The sequence below is a fragment of the Lagopus leucura genome, unplaced genomic scaffold (assembly GCF_019238085.1).
Source record: "Lagopus leucura isolate 7727_CA_CO unplaced genomic scaffold, USGS_WTPT01 Super-Scaffold_100053, whole genome shotgun sequence".
In the NCBI taxonomy this organism is placed as follows: Eukaryota; Metazoa; Chordata; class Aves; order Galliformes; family Phasianidae; genus Lagopus; species Lagopus leucura.
Window position 1 is genome coordinate 436,934 of NW_024962299.1, and position 22,122 is coordinate 459,055.

The following is a 22,122-nucleotide window of genomic DNA, read 5'->3' on the forward strand; positions in this document are numbered from 1 at the left end:
CAGCTTACCCATCAACCCACCATGAGAAATGAATGTTACCAGACAGCCATTATTTAATGGAGCATGCCATCAGAGCCTGCAGCTGCACTCAGTCACCTAGCAAGGGCTGCTGCCCAGCACTCTGAAAGCCTGGTGCCCACAGCAGAAACCCACTGTCCAGGCAGGACCATGGCACTGAAGGCACTCTGCATCGAATGCAGATTTGCAGCAGACACCACCAAGCGTGAGCATACAGCCTGACAGTGCCACTCTGCTGCCAACTGCAGCCTGGAACAAAGATCTCCTTCACCTGCTTGCTCCAGCCCTCCAACCCAGGCCGCTCCAGTCCCAACTGCTGGTCCACAGGAACAGCAGGCTCCTGCCCTACAGCCTCATTACCTGCCACAAAACCTCCAATCAGCTCTTCTGGCTGGAGCTCCTCTTTACAGTGCTATGTCTGCAGGCAGGAGGGTATGTGGGCACACATTTCTGCATCAGCCTTCACTCACAGTGGCTGACTGTCTGAAAAACAAAATGCAGGTCTTTGGGATCCCAACTGGAATCTCTGGCACAGGTTCACCCTCCACACTCTCCTCTGCAGAGCAACAACTTCCCCCAGCAGTACAGGAGGGACCCATGCCCCTGACTTCATTATGGCCTTCAAATATTTAAAGGGAGACTATAAACAGGAAGAAAATCAACTTTTTGCATAGGTAGATAGTGATAGGACAAGGGGAAAGGTTTTGAAACTAAAAGAGGGGAGCTTTAGATTAGATGCCAGGGGGAAGTTTTTCACTGGGAGGGCTGGTAGCACAGCTGCCCAGAGGGGCTGTGGATGCCCAGTCCCTGGAGGTGCTCAAGGCCAGGCTGGATGGGGCACCGGGCAACCTGACTGTGCTTGATCTGGCAGCTGGCAGCCCTGCCACAGCAGGGGTTGAAACTCGATGATCCCTGAATGCCAAACAATTCTATTATTCTGTGAAGGTCTGCTAGAGATTCTGTCACCAGCCCTAAATCAGAGCAATGACCACAGCCAACTTGTCCTCATTTCCACCACCATCGGAGGCTCCACACTGTCAAGCCCCTGCTTAAACTACTTGGCTTTTATTTTTCTTTTCTGTTTGAGCAATTCTAAATCTCAATTTTAAACCTTGCTTTACAGCAAGCTGCAGCTATGTGCTGGGCTAACTGCTGACACCTGATGCCGGACACTGGCTGCTGCTCCAGCTGCAGTCTCTGATGTGTTGCTCAGGTTGCTTTTACACCAGGCTGCTGGCTGCTCGTGGCACAGTACTTACCAGAGAACTGTTGACAGAACAGTCTAAGTGCCTAAAGGCCATAAATAAAACATTCAGCAGGCAGTACTGAGTATTCTCCTTAGTTTTGATTTCAGCCCTTTCAAAATGAAGTATATAGAGAAGGTATGAATTTTTTGAATTCTGTACTACTTCACTATTAAACACCTGAAGGAAGGTCAAAAAAAAAAAAAACCCAAAACACACACACCACCACCACCTCCTTCAGTAGCAGAATAATGTGAAGGAGCAACCTGGCAATCAAAAACTGCAGTCCTACGAGGGAGGCTTCTGAAAGGGTTAAATGGACAGCGAGTGACTTTTGTGTTAAAATACTTTGCTGTCCCAGTAGGGCATTAAAGCAGAACCTGACAACAGGGATTCGGTCCTCCCGTAAGTTGCTTTATGGTAAAAAGCAGCTTGGCTCTCTGTGCTGCTGAGCCTGCAGTGCTCTGGGAGCAGCGCTGGCCAAGGAAGGGCGCCTGGGCCCCAGCAGAGCCCACGGCCCTCTCAGCCCCGGGACCACAGTGCACAGCTCAGAGAACTTCTGGGGCTGCGAGTCCAGCAGCACTTCGTGCCCAGCCCACATTTACACACTGTGGTCCTCAGAGTGCTTTTAGTTCATAAGCTCATCCTCCATTATGAGTTCATCCAAGGCCAGAGGATGGCAGAATGAAAGGTTTCAGAGACCAGCTTTAAAACAATTTGGAGGGGAGACTTTTAATGGATCTTTGCTTGTGAAGATGCCATAGGAATGTTAAGTGTAGGCCTTGTAGGAAAGCAGTTATAAGCCCCCTTAATCTGCAATTTAAATGGGCTTCCAGCAAAATCCACGTTCTCAATTCAGAGCTCAGATGCTGCATCTGCAGTTTAAAATACAAACTTACAAAAAGAAACAGTCTGTAAATTAAAGGTTAATACGGCTCTAAATCCTCTGGAATATGCATGACAGCCTCTGTGGGCACCCTGACCCTACAAGCTCTAAAACACAAACACCGAGGGAAATTTTTGTTGCAAATCAAACCTCAACCACACTTCCCTCTGCCTCTGTCACACCATACAGGTACTTCAGAGCGGGGTGACACCGACTGCACGGCCCTGGCAGCCCCCAATGCTCCCAGAGGGTCCCCGTCTGGTCCCAGCACCTGGGGGCATAGCAGCACCAAACAGACCCCCTGCAGCATTCTGTGTGTTCAGCAGATGACGACAGATGGAGTGATGTGGAGCATCTCCTACACTTCTGGTAGGCTGATTAAATTTAAAAATAAAAAGAAACAAAAAAGTTTCCACTTCAGTTTCCTGTATCATTAAAAGACAAGAACTTTTTATTTGCATCTCAGTGATGCCAATAATTCTCTGTTTTCTTTTCCTCTCCCTAAAACTTGAAAACCCAAGATATCTTCTTCAATGTCCTTGCCTGGAAAAACGTTGCGCTTTCATACACTGATACCCCACAGAAACACCAACTGTCAGCCAAGCAGAGGGGTGAGATCTCAGCTTTGCCATATTACAGAATTCTGGCCCTGTTATCTCACATTAATGCAAAAATAGTGGCCAGATGTTAACGAACTGGCAATTTGTCATGCCTTATCTCAAAGCATCTTATACATATTAAAGCCAACCAACCCCTGAAGATGACAAACAATACCACAACAGAGTCAGGGACAAGCAGCGTGCTGTCCAGTGTGGATGCCAGCAGATGGGAGTACTGGTGACACAGCCACCATAATGGGTGCTATCAAGGATCGATCCCCTTCAAATTCATGCAGAAAGCAGCCACTTGCAGTGGAGTTTGTAAGAGGAAACAGGGCAGATGAATAACAAACCTTCCCCAGTTCATAATCAAAGCTTCCAGCTACCAGCTATTTGAGAACCTATGGAGCCAGAGTTTGCATCTCAATTACCATTTAATGAGCACCAATGTACCAGCTCCTCACATGTCTGTCCCGCTCCTTTTTCAATCCATCTGCATGTCTGCTCTCTATAACAACCCACACCAGCAATGAGTTCACAGACAAACAATGTGCCACACAAAAGTGTGTTTTTCCATTTTAACCCTGTTGCTAATCATACCAGGTGCTCCTTATTTTTCTTTCAGAGTAAGGTGAGCAACTGCTGCCCATTCCTCTGCCCTGCAGCAGCTTGGACCTGTGCATTAAGCTAATTCCAAAGTGTTTTTACTGCCTTCACATAAGTCACTCTATTCAGCCATCTGCCACTTCCCTGGACTTTTGCTAGATGTTCCATTTTTAATCTTACCCAAGATTAATCTCTCTTGTTCAGCCTCCGCTCTCAAAGGACACAAGCGCATTCCCACAGGGTGGGCTGTAGGAGGCAAGAGCTGCCTGGTGGTGGAAAGGGACTGCCACCACCTCCAGCTGGGTTTGCAGCTGCCCTTCCATTCTGTTCATCTTTGCTCCTTTCCACAACGGCACAGACCCAGGAAGTTTCATTGTTGCTAGTTCCTCCAGTACTGACATTAAGGAGCCTTCTTCCCATTTGCTCCACACCTCCTTGCTAACAAAGAACCCCTCTGAAGGGCATCCTGCAGCCCAAACCCCATCCCACCCCACCTTCTCCCGATCTCATTCTCTGAGTTAACTTAGCACTCGGAAAGGCAGAAAAGAAAGACACCAAATGAACTTGAATGCATGCACTCAGCAGTCTGGCCAGCAATGTCTTTCTTCAGTTGTTCTTTGTTTACACCTCTTCTGATGGAGCTACAGGTTCTGAACTAGAGGTTTTCAGGAAGCTGTAGAAGACATTCAAACTTGGCTCTTGCTCTCGCATTGATCCCTTCTGGAAATTCCACCTGTGCAATAGCTGTTGGGAACTCACGCCTGACCTCTTGCTGCAAGTCTGCATCAGACTTTTGTGCTCAGGAGGATACAAGACTCGCTTCTGCTGCACTACGCCTGCACTGGTGAGGAGTCTGCACAATCCCCACCAGTCTGCTCAAACCACTGGCACAACTCAACCCCAGTGGTGTGCCGCACTCATCAGGCTGTCCTAACTGGGACAAGAGGAGCCCTCCCCGCTGCCATCTATCCCAAACCCTCACAGCCCCCTCCTGCCATCACGTGCTTACAGGGGCATTCCTGCTTCCCAGGAAATTCCTCCGAGAAAATAAATATCACCAGTCTCACAAAAGAGACGAAACAACATGGCCAGAGGTACAGGTATAGCATTCTCCCAGCAAAAGACAGATAAATAACAGAATTTCCAATTTAGCCCCAGGACTTTAGCGGGACAGTGGGGACTCCGGGGAACAAGAGGACAAAGGATCACCAGACTCCACTGGTTCCTCGGGCCTCGCAACTGTGCTACTGACATGGGAAGAGGGCGGATGAGAACCATTACGACGTGCAGGACAAAGATGGCAGCAGAATACCAAACCTCCTCCAACACAGGAAGCAATGCAGGAGATGCCCGAAAGATTCACTGGACTACGGGTAACAGCATCTCCACATTTCTGGCAACAGGTAGCAGCAACAGAAGAGGCTCATGGGCAACGCAAGCAGCCAAAAACAGGTAATTTAAGATGAAAATGGCAAAAAAGCAGAATAAGGAGGATTGTGTGTGATAAGCCTAGCATGTACTCTCACCCAGCAGCATCTGGAGAGGATTTTCTCCAGCAGGCAGGGAAGAACTCGATTACATCCAGTTAACTGTGCTCTAAACTGATTATGCATGTGCCAGGCTAATGGATTACATTAGCAAGAGGAAAAATAACATCCAATCAATCTCAATTTACTGCAGACCACACCAAGGCCTGAGAGAAGAGAAACCATTCTGTGAACTACCCCCACTACCACTGCACCTTTTCAGCTATCAAAAGAGACACAGCATTACAACCACTCTGATGATGGCAAGCACTGCATGGAGGACTCAGAAAACAGCCTGCTTTATCCAGAGGTCAAGCACCGATTCCCCTAAAAATCCCAAGCAGTGAATCCTACCTTCTGCTGTCCTCTACCATTGCAGGCAGGTGAGCTGTTGGGCAGAGCAACATGAGCTATGTTTTATCATAATCTGAGGTTTATCAAAACAAAGAAAATCCCATACTGTGCATTTCAAGACTTTATACAGACACACGAGTAAGCACACTGTAACGCAATGGAAAGAACAGCACTGACAGCACAGTAGCTAAATCCTAGGGTGCAGCAGGTGAGGATATGCTTGAATGCTACAGCTATGGGCACAGAAACAAATGAAAGAGTCTGCTTACCCCGAGAAGGCCTCAGGTAGGCAGGGATCTCCAGCAACATACACCCTCACCTCCTCTGCTAACCCTTAAACAAGCTCTGGGAGGGGTGGATCCTGGCTCCAGCCCTTCTCATCACTCGGGTACACTGCATGCACCTGAGCTCTCCAAGGCTGGCTCTGCTTTCTCCCCAGGTGCTCCATCACTGCTTCAAGCTGTGATTCAAAATTTTTATTACACTCATGTATGGACCACACAACAGATTTCACTATTCTGTGTGTGTTATTCTTTGGTGTTTCACTGCTTTCACATCAGAAGCAAAGCAGGACTGTAGCAACTCTGAGCACTACCAGGCCTCTTACGATCTTCAAAAAACAACGTTTCCTCTTCACCCGAGCAGAGCATTACAGGAACCTTAGTGCATGAGGTACAGGCGTTTGCGCACGCCCTCCAATCTTTTCTTTTCTCCAGCTGCAGTGTGTCTAGAGCCCTAGTGCTCCAGTTGGTTCTTCTCCAGCAAAAACCACTACCAATGAAGAGTCTGAACATTTTAGTAATTTAAGAGAACAACGTTAAGTGTCAAAACTCAGAGCTTTCAAATGCATCTTTTGGTTTGAATTCCACACCGTTACAATGGGAAAGATTAACGCAGTGGAAGGGCGATACAGGAGTGTAACAACGAAGGGACGAGCACAGATAGGATGGTATTTCAAAGGGAAAGCAGAAGTGCTCATCCATCTCCAAAGATCGAGGCTCACAGGAAGGACTCCACCAAGGAGGGATCTCCAGCCAGAGCCCCTTCCCCAGTGGCAGTCAGCCCTTCAATGAGGTCTAAGAGCTGCAGCCAGGCTCCGTCCCTTCTGGCCCCACAGCTGAACTGCTTCACCTGTGCTCCCAGGGCTGACCGGGTCCTTTCCCCAGCTGCTCAATCAGTGCTTCAGAACGTGACTCAACACTTAGACACACACACAAGATTTGATTCCTCAGCTGGCGTTAGAAAGTGTCGGTGCAACACTTACGACCCCAGCTTCCAATGTGATTTTATTGTCTCAGTCCCTCGCATATCTGAGCAGAGGCACGAGGGAAGACCCAATTGCTTCAGAGCTAGACTCCTGTGTTATGCTGGTTCCCATCACAGACACTTTGGTCTTGCTGGCAAGCTCAGCAGAATTGTATTCTGCTCTTCAACTGACCACCTCCCTGTCAATTTCAGAGAAGTCCAACAATCACATTTCTAGGCAAGCCTTCTGAAATGGTCCTGCTGACATTCTTCCTCCCTGAATAATGCTGGAGCTGCTCACTCCTAGGAAAATCCCAGGAGTTTTGGAAGATAATGTATCTGCACCATGATGTGGGTGGGATACTGTACCGCACAATGCCAAGTTTTAAAGTGCATAAATAAAAATAACTGAGAAACAGTCAAAAAGCAAAAAATATCATCTGCTTAGACATGTATTTCGATATAAAAAAATCTCACTGCATTTGAAGAAAAGTGGGGAAAAGGACAGACGAAAAATAAAAAAAGTGAAAGAAAGAAGGCAATCAGCAGCATAGCATGTGTGAATGGAAGGTATGCAGCTGCTTAGATTTATGGCAATTCGTACCTGATTGATCATACTAAAGCCATTATGGGATGATTAGAGAAAAAGGTGAAGCTTTAAGTCCAGTGAAAATCAATAGAAACGTCTGGAGCAATTCTGCTGCACAAGTGAAAGGACTATTTACTGTATCCGGAGCTCCTCTTGGGTTACAGCCCACAGGGTTCAGGCCAGCAAGGGGTGGGGGTTGTGAGCCAGAGAAATAAGTCAGGGAGAGGAAGATGGCTATAAAGACACAAAATGAGGCCAAAACAAACAAACACACAAAGGGAGGAAGGAAAACAAGATGGCAGTCCCAGGCCAAGTATTACCAGGGATGAAATCCTGCAATGCCTCCAAACCGTCTGCTCATACGCACGATCATGTGTGCACACACACAAGGTTTCTCTTCCCAGCTTCTCCCTTTTCCAGCGTCAAGCAACACTTTCCTTACAGATCCTGGCATTAACATATACACAGCATAAATACACAGTGATGGCAGCCCTCTTCCACCCTTTCTTCCCTCCTTGCTCACTCCACTCAGCACTCTCCATGCCAGAATAACCCATTTCTTTCAGAAGAGCAAAAGCCTTCAGGTTCTCCTGAAGCATCTCAAATGGGTTAACAATCTACCTTACAGAAGGGAGTAAACCGTGGCTAACAACATCTTGCACATTTTCAAAAATGAATGTCATTTGTTGCACATAAAAGTGTCATCTGACACACGTGCAATACTAAGACACTGGAGACCCCAATAAAGCATTCTGAAATCAATGCTTGTTGGCCAAAGGCTTTAAAGTCTGCAGGTGCTGCGATAACAAAAGCCAAAAGCCTGTATTGCACAAGTGAGACTGGGTCCTGCTGGAGAGAGCTGAGCAGCTTGTCTCCAAAGGATCACAATCCACTGAGGTTCAAAGGAGATCTTCCTTTGTTCCAGCACTCAGACAGTGAAGGAAGACAAAGCAAAGCCACCCCTTACCTTATAGAGCTTCAAGCTGGCCTCATGCCTCGAGTTTACTGTGTGAAGACGCAGCTTCTCTAGACTGTTGGTGTAGTAGTCACAAGCATTGCATTTCAGATGTACCGGATTCCCAATGGCCACACACTTCAGCCTCCACTCGTTGGCCTTCCCACCCTCCTTGATGTGTGCTACCAGCTGGTATTTCTGTACATGCTTGTCCGTCTTACAGTGGAGCTGGAAGTTTGCCTTGAGCTGCGTGTTGTAGCGGCACAGCTTGCACTGGTATGAGTCTCCCATCACTGCCTTCCACTCATCTTCAGGGAGGCTGCGCTCCACGTTCATGTGAAGGCCCAGCATGTCCAAATTATCTGTAGTGAACTTGTTGCACACAGCACACTGGAAGAGCTTCAGTGATGGGTCATTTGTCTGCGTGAAACTTTCACCCAAGTTCATTAGCTCCTCAGACACCAGCTGTCCACCGCCTAACCGCATGTCCAGGGGGATCTCTCCACCCACTGCACGAAGGAAAAAGGGGAGAAAGAGGTCAGAAAAGCTCAATCCTTCACTTGCCAGAAGAATAGCACAGAGCGGAACATATGCTCCCAGTGCAACTCTTGCACTCACCAAAATCATAGCAAAAGCAAAGCACTGCTGTCCCTTCATTTATCCCTCAGTTCTGTACTATATCTGCAGGGAAAAAAAAGAGCAGCCAGCATGTAAGGCTGGGACAGGACTGCAGCAGCTCTTGCTACCTACCTTGTAGACACCAAGCTCCGAATATTGTCCTACCCTCTGCCCATGAAAGGTGACAAGAAAAGCTCTACTTCTTACAGTGCTTCTGAGAAGGAAAAGTTCCTTGGTGCTGCACTGAAATTCTCTGTGTTCGTATCAGGAACAGGACAATACTTTATCCTATTTTTAATTGCTTACCTGAAGAAGCAAGAAACGTTGCCTTGTGCAGTACCTGAGCACAGTCTCAAAAAGGAAAAACAAGCAGAGAACAGACCTTGGCCACAAGTATGAGTATTATACACTTACAGCCACGTGAGCACTGCAGTTAGGTCACCACGCTGCAGTCAGAAGCACGCAACATGCAGAACATGGCACGTACAAAACTCAGTCTGAACAGAGCCACTCAGATCCGCTCTCTCGTCCAACAGTTTAAAATGGCAGCCTTCTAAAAACAGTGTTTATAGATGCTTTGTACATACAACCATTATTACCAATGGGAGTGCAATAACACGTCAAGGAAAACCAGCAAGATGCTTGCTGTCTTTAAGTATCATAGATCTACCCTTCAAACTGAGAGCTGAACTCTGTTCTCTTACAGTAAGTGAATACAGCAAGCTCTTATTTCCATCAGAGCTCTCTGAAGTTAGGAACAGAGACTTTTTTCTAACATTAACTTTTTATGTGAAAGCACAGGGACCCACCACAAGCCTCTTCTTAGGACCTTTGCTCCACCTTGCTATCTTTTTCCATTTTGAAGACACTTATGCAGCTTTTCGGTATTCTACTTTGATCTTATGTCATAGCTTGGCTTAAAAATCTGATTTTATCAAAGAAACCTTTAGGCCAGCAGTTACCCAGCCAACCAAAACGTTTCTTATGCTGAGAAACAGCCACCACTGCGAGGCTGCTCTGCACTGGGGCGGGTACCAGAACTGCATGCCAACCTTCCTGAAGGCACGCAGCCACAACTGGCGCAGGCACTGCATGGGACGAGCCGAGTGGCAGCACCCTGCCCTTCTGTCAACGCAGCCGCGCTCCTCTTTCTCAAATCATTTCTATCTTGCCGTGCCACAGCACAATTCCACAGCTACTCCTGCACAGCTGCTCACCGCACACAGAGAGCCATCACTTGCCTTCCACAGCCCGCATCTCCTAATCACAGTAATTTTTCTAAGCATTCCTCTTAGGACACATCTTGAAATCCTCTCTTCGAATCCATCTATCCTTAAAGCGTCATGCAGTAAAAACCTGTAAGCAATATCTTCTGATTTATTAATATTCCTCTCAAGCTCAGTTTTGGACTGAAGAGTAAAAATGGGAAAAATGTGCTTGATTTCTAACAAAGTTCACAGCGTGCGTATGAGTTTAATGAGCTAAACTTGTGTCAAGTGCTTATTGACATGGGAAGGGCCTCCCTCCGTGATCCTCAGCTTGAGATTTATAACCATCAAGTGTACTGCTCACAAATCACTTTCCAGGCAAGCTCACAGATGCTCAAGACCTCGTAATGCACCTCAAGAGGTTTCAGCTAAAGTACTCCCAACTTCTCTCATGCCAGCCTCCCTTACTTCAGCAAGGAGGCTCCGAGTCCCAAAAGGGGTGCATCCCAAGAAACCACCCACAGATGACTGCGTAAGATTACATGCTGCTGTCAGCTATGTTACAAGCAATTGTCAGTTACAGCGGGTGGCAACTTAGAGCTACTGAAAATGTACCAGACAAGCTCATGTCCTTGACCTCCCAAAGATGCAAGCTGGGAAATGCAATAAAAAAGAAAAAAAAAAAAAAAAAAAAAAAAAGATAATTACTTTAAGTTATAATCACTTGAGTCCCTCCATTTTCTTTTTCATTTCTTTTAGTATCTTGTGTTGTTGTTCTCTCATATGACTTTCACGTCCTTCTGGACTAATAATAAACTGTACTATGAATAGCTGAAGGAAAGGAGAACATGCATGAGACCAATGAACCAGCAATGTAGTGCATCAGTAATAATAGCATCAATGGATGGACAAGGGCAGAGAGGGCAGAGAGCAGCACAAATAAATTAGTTCAAAGGAGGGCAGGTAAGTGGCAGATCTCTTTTCACATACTTTCTCAAGGCGCTGTGAAAAACCCTCAGCAACACCAAAAACAATGCAGAAATAAGTCACTTCCATCTGGCATGCCCTAAGTGCTGTGTGGGACTCTAGCATGAAAGCAGAGCTATTACAGAGCGCTGCAGTGGCTGCTGTCAGTCTCAGGGGACATAAAAGCAGCTTGGTGGAGGAACCTTGACAGAAACTTATTCCTTACCCTATTCTAATTCTTGGGCTAAACTTTGTGGGGATAACAGTGTGCCCCCCAGAGTGCCAACACAAACATGATGAATGCTTGCTGTCAGGAAAAATACATTTGGTAATTTATTTCAAAGTGCTTTTGTCAGTTGATGAGAGAAATAATCTTCCCTCCCTATAGCCATTCCTCTTCGGTTTAATGACTCTCCTTCCTCTGTTCAGGCCTCAAATCTTATCTGTTGTGCTGGTGTCACAGGGGTGGTTTCAGCTGAGTTTCTTCAGCAGAGGAACATCTACCGAACTCATCGCAGCTCTCAAAACACACTTACCTTTTCTCCTCAAAGCAATACAATACACAGTGCACCACCTCAGCCCCCAGCTCTGGGAGCACTAGCAACTCACAGAGCCACCCGGACAGTGCCTACGTCCCTTACCAAAGCAAGCCCAATCCATCAGGAAACGCAGTGAAGCATCCTGACTGCAGTAATAAGGAACACTCAGTGCATGTCAGCTACAACTACTGTTCTATTACTTTCCTTCCAGAACTTTTAGAAAATGAACCAAAAAAAGTGACATACTTTCTTAGGATGACAAAATGTTGTGGAAGAACACAGAAGAGAATTCTCTGCTCCATCCCTACAGTGCAGGCTCCATCCTTGGTCAGCACACACGGGCAGTCCACTGCACTGCAGCTGCACTTCACCGTGAGTTGCAGGGACAGAACAAAGCCCGTGACACAAACACAACTCTCCCCTTACGCACAGGAACAGTGGAAAACCCTTCAATCTCACCTAGAGATGGAGCCATTGCTGCCATGGGATTGGCAGGATCAAGCTGGAATCCACTCATCATGAACTGTGCATCTGAGGAAGTGCTATCCATCTTCAGGTTGGGAAGGTTCATGTTCTGTGCCAGGTAGTACTGGTAGAGCTCGGCCTCGGCAGGGGACGGCAGGCTCCCGAGGCCCAGGTGCCGGTTGTGTTGGATCTGGGACATGTTTTGCTGAAGCAGCATCATGTTGTGCATGTGCTTCTCACTGGTCATGTGAATACGAAGGTTTCTGGCTACATTGGTCTCATAGTCGCACACCTCACACCGCCATGTGGGTTTGGTTTTTGGTTTGGTGGGGGAGGGGGCCCCACAGGTGCTGCCAATGTTTGCTGCTGCAGCGGCCGCGGCTGCTGCAGCTGCTGCTGCCGCCCCGGCGGTGTGGCTGAAGACTTGCTCTCCCCCTCCGTTCTGCAGGTTTTGCATGTTGTTGAGATGCTTGTCAGACTGCATATGAATACTGAGGTTGCCTTTGGTAGTAGTGGAGTAGTTACAGACCTCGCAGCGGAAGGGCTTGTAACCACAGGTGTAGCTTTCACCCCGTGCCAGCCGTGGGTGCGGCTGCCCACTTTTGCAGTAGACACAGGAGCCCCCTGGCTCAGGATGTTTCTCCTTCATGTGCGCCTCAAGCGTCTGCTGGTACTTGTAGTGCCAATTGCACTTGGGACACTTGAGTGTCTTACATGAGTTGCGAGAATGCATCATAGTCATGTGGCCACCCAGCGACCGTGAGGAGCCCAGGACCGTGTCACACTTTGGGCACTCCACGCCACTCCCCGAGGGGCACTCCCCACCCCCAAGTTCACAGAGGGGGCCAGCATGCTGGTGATGGGAGATGTAGCTCCCGTCCTCGCCCTCTGTGCTCTCATTTGGTTCTGGTGCTGTGGCATTGTCTTTATTGGCACTTTCATCGATAAAGTCCAGCCTCCTGCTGCCCTCTGCCACATTGGCTCCGCCGCCCTCATTGTTAAAGCTTAAGTGATTCCTCCTGTTTGCACCATCAAAGACAAAGGAAGAAGCAGAATTAGAACTAGTAGAAGCTGTGCCCCGTGACAGGGTCTGGAGCACGTTAGGCATTAAGGGAGAGTTAGAAATGCTTTGGTTTGAGAGAGCAAGGTCCTTTTTGCTGCTGCTGCTGCTGCTGCTGCTGCCGCCTGCCACAGCCCCAGGGTCCTCCTGGGGCCTGTCCTCCAGTTCATCCTCCAACTCACTTGGAAACAGTCCTTTGCAACCCTCATCATCCTCATCTTCTTCCTCTTCTTCCTCCTCCTCTTCCTCCTCCTCCTCCTCCACCTCCTCTTCTTCCTCTTCCTCCACCTCTTCCACAGGCTCTGCCTTCTCTGAGAGGCTGTCCTGGTCGCCCCCCTCTTGCTTTTCCCCCTCTGCCACCCCAGGGTCCTTCCCCTCGGAGGATTTGGTGGGACTGGAAGCCAGCGGGCCCAGGGGGACTGAGGTAATTGGAGTCTTCAGAGCCGAGCTGGTCAGCCCACCCAGGTTGAGGAGCGCACCGGGGGCCAGGACGCCTGAAGGTGGCGGCTCCGCTCCGCCAGCTGGCCCAGCCTGCAGGGCCTGCTCGCCTTCCATGCGAATGCCACTGAATTTGCCATAAAAACTGTGTCCAGGGCCTATGAGGTTAGCTGTGGAAACAAGAGGGTGCTGAAAGGTTTTGTTTTTTGGTTCCAGAAAGCTGACGAGAGGTTCCTTGTCTTTGCCTATCCCTTGGATGATAGCGGAGATGTTCTTATTGCTAAGAATTTTCCGCTCCTCCTCACTCAGAGTCATTCGGTGGTCGTGCACCGCATGGGTCACGAACGAGCGGACATACCCAAAGGAAAGCTTGCACAAGAAACACATCAGGATGGGCTTCCTCTTCCCATAGAGCACAAAGCCATCGAATTTGGACAGGTCCACATTGTTGGGAACATCTTTGGATACGCAGGAGCTTTTGGCAGAACCATCGCTGTTCAGGTAATCCTTGTTGCTTTTGTGTCGCACATCGAAGACGCGGAAGCTGTGCAGGACGGGGCTGATGCCCGCCAGGGCTGAGGTATTCGGGAAGGTCTGGTCTGAGCCCTCAAACCACTTCCCGAAGGATGAGGCTATGTGGAAGGTGTTGATGATCTGCGGGTAGACGGGGGCGGTGCCGGAAGGCTCCCCCTGCTTGGAGAGAGAGTTCGGGAGCAGCGAGGGGAGAGCCCCGCTGCCACAGGCGGCCCCGCTCTGCACCAGCTGGCTGAGGCTCTCCACGATGTAGGCCGAGCCGTCCGGCTGGTAGACGATCTCGCCGGCCAGGTTCTCCACATCGCTCTCCTCGTCCCCATCCTCGCTGCTCTCGCTCCCGCTCTCCCCCCTCAGTGGCGGGGGTGGGCGGGCGCTGGCGCAGCGGTGTTCCATGTAGCTCTGCAGGCCGGCGAAGGAGGCCGCGCACTGCCCGCAGCTCACCTCCTTGCTGGCAGGCTCGGCGCCGGGGCCGGCCGCGGCGCTGCTCTCGGAGACGCGCTCGGGGAAAGGGACCCTCAGGCTGTCCAGGGGGCCGCGGCTCTCCACCGCAGGCTGCTCCATGCTGCCGGCCGTGTCGGGGAGGTGGGCGCTGTTGAGATCAGTCCATTGCTGGTGCTGAGAGATGCCGCACCCATTGTCCTTCCCGGGGATGACGGGCGAGTCACAGCCTTCCATGGCAGGGCCGGCACGGAGCGCTCATTGCACCCGGTACGGCTGGGACCTGCAGGCGGGGAGAGAGGAAGAGAGGCGGGTGAGTCAGAGAGCAGGCAGTTCCATAAAGACCATGCACCACAAACGCCATGGGCATCCTGCTCTTTGGGATCGCGGGCAACGGCAGGAGAACCGGTGCCCCAGGTGAGCTCTGGGGACAGAAGGCCTGGTGTAAGACGCTAATGCAGCACCGGGTGTGCAGCCACAGGAAACGAGTGATAGAAACTAACGGGTGCTTGCCCCTGCCACGCTTCTGTAGTCATGGATGGGAGCAGGAAAGGCAAGAGGCTGGTCAAAGCGACCTGGAGGTGTGGAGAACCCCTCAGTCCTTCCCTGGGGGGGATGGGTAGACTGCAGGAGCTGCACTGCCATCCCCAACGCTTTCAACCTCAGAGAGATCTTCAAAACAATTTACAGAAAAGTGTCTGAGAAAAACTGAGTTAGGATGCTACAAAAGAACAGTGTTGAAGCTTTAAAGCTTTGCAAAAATTATTCTCCCTTATCCATGGCTTCCTAACTCGGACACTACAGTTTTGGGGCTATTCCCCTCTGTTAGCAGCTCTGGGAGCGCAGCTAACATCTTCAGCTCAGCTGCACACACGGAGCTCTGAGGCAGATCATGAGACCCAGAGAAACTCTCAAGAATTTCAGAGTCACAGCATTTAGTATGCACAGGAGATTTAATTGCTATGCTCTGGACAGAGTTTAAAAGGAGAGACGTCAGGAGAGAAACCAAACAGGAAATTCCAGATCTGACAAGGGTCCATCCTGAGGACTGGAAAGTGGTCAGCCCCACACGCTCCAGGAAGCTCCCAGAGATCCTGCAGGACACAGCGGGTGCACAGACCGCCTCTCCCAGCCCCCAGACACAAAGAGATGATGTGAGTCCTTGAGAAGGACGGCCACCTTCCCACTATTGCTCCTCCACCAAATATGAGACCTGCAGAACTCCCTGCAGCCAGGAGCTGCTGAGCACAGGCTGCACACCAATGTCACAGCTCCACTTGCTGCATCCCAACATGACCTCCTCCTGCACTGCAATCCTAACAGAGCCTGGGCAGAATGGCTTCCTAGGGTTAACAGACCTGTGAGAATAGCTCCCCAAAAATGCTACTGATGTGAGCTGGAGCATGGTAATGCAGACCACAGATCAGCATGAGGTTGCACTGAATTGGGAAGAGGAACACTGTAATTCTGTTGCCAAAAAGCTCAGTTGTCTCAGATGCTGTTTTGCTTACCTTAGCTAACACAACGCTCTGACACTGCCTTGTGACAGCTTTTGCCCTCCCACTGAAAATTTGTCCTTCACTGCGTGCTTGCCTTAAATCGATCCCAGATTCTTCTGCACTGAGGCTGCGTATTAATGTTCCTACGACATGACACGTTCTCTCCACCTCACTGCTACCTTCTGCCTTGAGGACAGTGATCCAAGTCAAACAAAAACAAATTCATATTGGGTGAAAAACCGAGTAAAGCCGAACTCCATAAGCCTCATGTTTCTGCTGAGAACACTGATGGGAGTATCTATGCAGACTTCAATACAATGTAGAAAAAGAGTGCCTCACTTTCAAAACACCCAGACAAAACAACATGCAGTTTACCAGCCTGGACAAACAAGTCTCTTAGGAAAGTAGAAATTAAAAAAGATAAAATAGAAATCATCATTAAGCAGACAGTAGAACTGCAAAGCACAGCAAGCTCCCTGGGAACACGTGCAGATGTGCCACAACATGAACCTGAGCATCTGCAGTACCAAGAACTCCCGATTGGCAGAAGACGCCTGACTGACAGCGGGGCCAAAAGGGCCAGCAGGGCTGGTGGGGCGGGAGGGTTAACAGCCTGATTGCAAAATCAATGTCATAAATGCTTGGTAAGTTACAGGAACATGCGGGAAGAGGAGGCCGCGATTGATAAAGGACTGCGGCTTTGATGCTGCACTGGGGACTTGTTTATTGACAAGAAAGCCGATCTCTTCTCCCAGCCAGGCCAGGCCAGGCAAACCTGCAAGCATTTACCAATTAATTGGTGGGCTCTGCTGCCGCGGGTGGCTTTAACATGTCTCCCCCACTGCAAGCTAACCAGCACTGGAGGTGCGGCTGTGGGGGGTCGGCACACAGCCCTCAGCAGGTGCAGCATGGCCCCGCACATGGCCCCGCACCTTCTGCCCATCACTGCATCTCCAGTGCTACTTCCAGAAAGCGGTGCCGTAGGAGAAGGCACAGATTCATTTCCATTCACTCATGAACCCTAGCTATTTGTTTCTGTGAACTGAAAAGAACAACTCAGTTTGTAAGCAAACCCAGCTTTGAGCAGCAGTACAGTGCCTGCAGCTCACTGTCACGGGCTCTGCCTCCCGCCCGTCCCCAGGCCATCCCCAGGTGACCCGGACAGACAGCAGAGTGCTGAGGACAGCCCCGACCCACACACTGCGCGCCCCCCACCCGCCTCACGCTGTTTATCAGCCAGTCAATAAGAAAAGGTAGTTCTTACTTAAGGAGGCAGAAGTCAACTCGTCAGGTCGATCAGCACTCTGTCTGTAAACACGGCTTCCCGTAAAATCAATGAACTCCAGTTACGGAGAGAGCAGCCTGAGCGCCACAGACTCCCCGTGCTCCCGCGCCGGGCAGTGGGGAGGGCTCTCCCTCGGTCCCTGCTCAGCCCCACACCCCATGGCTGCCCCCGGTCCCACACCGCTCCACGGGCCGCAGGCAGCACACCGGGCCACTCCGTCCCTGCAGCTCCCCCGGCAGGCCGGAGTCTGGCAGATGGCTCTCCAAAGGCAGGCCGCTGCGGGCCACGGCCGCAGGGCAGGGCAGCAGACGCGGCGCTGCAGTGTCCCGCGGCCGGCCGGCCCTGTGTCCCGACGCCCCGTGCTGTCACCAGGTGCTGCTTTCAACCACGGCCGCTTCGCTGGCAGCCGCGCTCTGACGGGAGGCAGGCAGAGTGACCCCGCGCTGTCCTCGGCCCCCCCAGCCCCATCTCCCTGCACACACCACAAATGCCATCTTTCAGCCACGCTGCTCCCAGCAGCGGCCGCAGCTCGGGGTGGCCCTGCGCTCCCCCCGGGCGGTGGCGGAGGGAGACGGCGGGAGGAGGGGTTCCTGCTGTTGCCCAGGCTTCCCGAGAATTAAATATGAACAGCCGTGCTGTGTAATTTTAAATTGTTAATTAGCACAGGGTTAATTAGGCGGCCCTTTCACAAGAGGCTGTTTGGCAGTAAACCAAGACTGGAAGCAATGAGGAAGGAGGAAAACAAAAGGAGAAAGAGACAGTGAGAAACTGTTCCCTCTGCTAATGACCCACATGGCACCATGAAAAAAGGGTGCTGAGGACAGGGAAAAGATACAAGCAGATGCATTACATCCACGGCCATTACCCTGGAAGACACCCAGGCGGCCCCCCCCCGCTCTTCCCGCAGCACACAGTGCTGCCACGAGCGGGATCTGCTCCTCGCGACCCGTCTGCAGCACACAGCTGGCTCTCTGATCCCAGGCTTTGTGCCGGGGCTGCACAGAAGACGTGGCTCACACGAGCACAGCCAGTGACTGGGCCTGAGCACCGCCTGCTCTACAAAGCTGCACAGTGGCCTCTAAACTTTGTAAATACACGCCTACCTGTTGTGCCAACAGCCACCCCATAAATCAATACCATACACACAGGCTGAGACTGCCCTTGATTAGCTCTAGTGCAGGTGCTGCTAGTTTGCAGGAGAAGAGGAAAGAGGCAGAGAGGACAAAGAAAGCACAAGGGTGAACGTGGGCTTGGAAGCCCTGCACACCCCTCCTTGGCACACTGCTCTCAGCCAGTGGAAATGTCCTCAGAGGGACACAGTACGGCGAGGTGCTCATGTCACAGCATCATTAAGGTTGGAAAAGACCTGTACAATCACCAGGTTCAACCATCAGCTTATCACCACCATGCCCAGTGACTCAACCACGTCTCGCTGAGATGCACTAGGCTCAGGAATGGAGAACAGAACCTTGGGTTGCCCCTCGGGCAGGAGCAAGGCAGTCATCCAATACATCTGGAGTGGCAACATGAACCCGGAGCACCAAAGCCTCCCATGTCACTTCCCAGCACCTGGCATGCCACAAAGCACTCTTGGAACACGCAGAAAACTGTATATGGAAAAGCACAACAAAAATCATTACTTAGGATCAAGAATTCAGAAGTTAAGGAAGAACAGAATGTATGTTGTTGCCAAAGCAACTTTAATTTTGCTCCACTATGCATATGGATTATGATACTGTCTTTAATTACACGATCACACATTGCCTCACTTAGCAAGCAGTATGGTCACATATGAGGGTAAGACAAAGTTGCACGAGCATGTTGTCACTGTATGAGATTCATACAGTAGCTGTTATCACATAAATATGTGGAAAGTCACTTCCTAGAATAGAAAGATCTTCTGAAATTTCCCAAGCGACACAAGCTGGATACTCAAGCTTTGCAGAACACAGAGATTGCTTCAATTCCTAGTTTCACAAAATGCTTTATCTTCTAACAAACACAAGATATGCGTTTCAGCTCTTTCCCATTCATTAAGGTGCCAGAAAGATTGGCAGATGTTATTACTACAGCAAGAAATGCTAAGGATTCTGTAACAGGACATGAATTATTAGGATAAAATGGTACATATGAGCCAGAATTTATACATAATAGTGAATGTAGATGCACAGCACGAGTGGTCTCTAGTTACAGGTTTCTACCCACCATATCTGCGTTCTGAGATTCTTCTTATGCAACTTCTAAGAAGAAGACTGAAAATAACGATATTTATTTGCAGAGTTCAATAATTTAAAAATAACTTCTACAGTAATTTTCTTTTTTCACATAGTAGGTTGCATCTTGCACCTTTCCAAGCAAGGCAGAGTTGTGTTTTGGCACACACCTGATCACAGGGGAACTGCCTCATCAACAAATGTGGTTTGCTGAGTATCCACAACCAGGTGCCCATGCTGCCAAGTCCTGAACAAGCTCTTTATCCGGCCTTCTTCCTCTTCTGAGCTTTAGCTCTACCTACTCAAATGCTTCAAGCCCAGCTTCAAAACTCCTGGAGTTTCTCTGCAGACACTGCTCAGTGCCAGACTGTTGTGTGCAGGGGAGATGTGCCAACTCCATTGCAGCAGGAGGGGAACTAGGAAGCCAGGCATGCCTGCTGCGGGACAAAGGATCCAACCAGCAGTGACCCACAGGCTGCATCACACACTGACAAGAGTCCAGGGGCTGCAAGTCCTCACCAATCAGTTTGCTACTACACTGATGCCAAGAATTCACTGGCTTCTGAGGGATTCAGGCAGGTCTGGATGGGACAAGGGTCCCGAAGAGGCTCAGGTAGGACACAGCGGTCAGCAGGAAGGGAAACTCCATCAGGCACCTCTGACGGTCAGGATGGCCCTTGCCCTGCAGGATGGTCGCATGGAGGGCTCATGGCCAGCAGCCAGCAGCTCTGAGGCCGGAGCTGACAGCACGACCAGCGCTGCACTGCGCACGCTCATTAAGAGGGCACAAAGCACAAGCAGTCTTACACCACGCTCACACACATAGGCACAGCAAGTTCCTCAGATCCTCACAGGATCATTAGCATAAACAGCTTTTCAAGCAGCGGGAAGCAAAGGAAACGTTGAACAAAACAGGGCTGAAAGCTGTAGAGCTCAAGCACTTGGCATGAAACTAAGAGAAAGGGTCTCCTTGAGAAGGTGAACCTTCCACATTATCCCCATTTTTTTCTGTCCTTCACACCAGCTGAAGTTGAGCCAACGAGTGCATTGCAAGATGGAGGCTGCTTTTCAGAAGGCATTTTGTTATGAACTATTATTCCGAGTTTGCTGATCCCTTTGAGCCAGCTACTGTACTACACACAAAAATATTTATGTAATTGTCAACCCACTGCTATTGAGAACAGAGTAAATCCAGAGAAGTGCCAGAGTGCTTCAAGCAAACAGCTGGGGAAAAGCTCGCTCATTCCTCCAGAGATGCTCTTTGGAGTGAAAGTATTTCATAGCAGAGGTGAACTAGCTGAGGTCGCAGTACTCTCTACAAAACAAAGCAAACCACTGCTATCAGTGGCATGTCATTCACATGCTCCTAGGACAGGCAGCTTGTTTTCACATCCTGCAGAAACCTCCCTCCTCTGTGTCAGACAGCAGAAGCTTCAGATTTTGTTTCAAAACATTGCATATTCCTTGATTCTTCAGTTTGCGCAATTCACTCCTTTGCTCTAAAACCCCAATGTTTCTTGTCAAACCTGGCTTCCAGCCTCTGCTGCAGCATAAAGAACTACACTCGCATCTGGTACCCATTTTCAGTGCAGTGTTACTGACCAAACTTCAAAAGCAAGCAAACAGCACTTGGGCCAAGCCGCTCCGCTCAGCTGTTCTCTCCACAGTTACTCTGGTCCCACACCTTGGGGAAATGGTCCCACTCTTTCTCTCCCTTGTGCCAGTCTGAAGCTTGCCATTCCTCCCCCTCCATTTTTTACCATCGTAGCATGTTCAGTGAGAGCTACCACAGCTCCATGGAGCCACTTCTGCCTAACCACGAATGGCAGCAACATCCAACAGGGCCATGTGCTAGGCAACATCTAACCCACAGAGATGCCCTGAATTGTTTGTAGTTTCAAACACCACCACGACACCATCTTTGATACATTTGTCTATACTTACACCACCAGATCACTGTTCCCTGTTCCAAGAAAGTGTAGCATTTGTAGCGAGACTACAGGATGCAAACCACAGCAATGAGTCCTGAAAGTGAGAAATTCCAGCTGGCTTTTGCGGCTTTGCTGATGGTTCATCCATTCCTTCTTCCAGTTACTGGACGTGCTGAGCAGTCCCACCCAATGAGAAACACATGGCACATTTGCACTGCTACAGAGAGCTAGCTCCTACAAACCACAGCAGCCAAGCCTCAACCAGCCCTGCAACAAGACTCCAAAAGCAGACGCAGCCAACCTTAGATGGCCCCACTCGGAAGCGAACGCGGTGCCGTCAGGCAGCACTCCCCAAGCGGTGCTCCTCAGCACAGTCTGCAGACTCGCATGCCTAGGGAAGAAGTCTTGCCAACGCTCCTTCCTTTCTGCTGATTTACCCAAACAACACGTGTTCCAGAGCAGTGTCAAGGGCCAAAGAGAGGGTAAGAGTTTGATTCATATGTCATGCAGACCTCCTCTGCCAGGGCTCAGATCCAGTCCTTGTTAGGAAACAGACACCGCCTGGTCCCAGGCACAGCCACTCCTTCCCACCCTCTGGGAAAGCCTGTGGTGCTGCGCAAGCAGAGCGCGCTCAGAGACAGGATCTCATCGGCATGAGGTCATTTGGTAACCATTCTGCTCACTACTGAGACAAACACCACGATCTGCTAGTTCTGAATTACACACTGGTGGTGCAAAGCCACGCTGCAGAAGTCACAAGCACATGTGCTCCAATTCACTACCAGTGAATTCAACACCAGTGTCTGGCACGGAGTTACATTGCTGGAAGGGAATCTTCAAAAATAAATAAACGAAGAGAACCCTGAAACAGGTAGAAAAATTTGCCAGATGCTTGGGAAACCTTCC

General features: G+C 49.9%; 1 protein-coding gene across 1 annotated transcript in view; it reads right to left on the reverse strand.

The window, feature by feature from the left end:
* ZFHX3 (zinc finger homeobox 3) overlaps positions 1-17,215 on the reverse strand; it is a 98,238-nt gene extending 81,023 nt beyond the window's left edge. Inside the window, 3 exon segments of the mRNA XM_042885835.1 lie at positions 8,035-8,531; positions 11,813-14,571; positions 17,052-17,215. Of these exon segments, the coding sequence (XP_042741769.1) occupies positions 8,035-8,531; positions 11,813-14,525 (3,210 nt within the window). The 5' untranslated portion in view covers positions 14,526-14,571; positions 17,052-17,215.
* Positions 17,216-22,122: the final 4,907 nt, after the last annotated feature.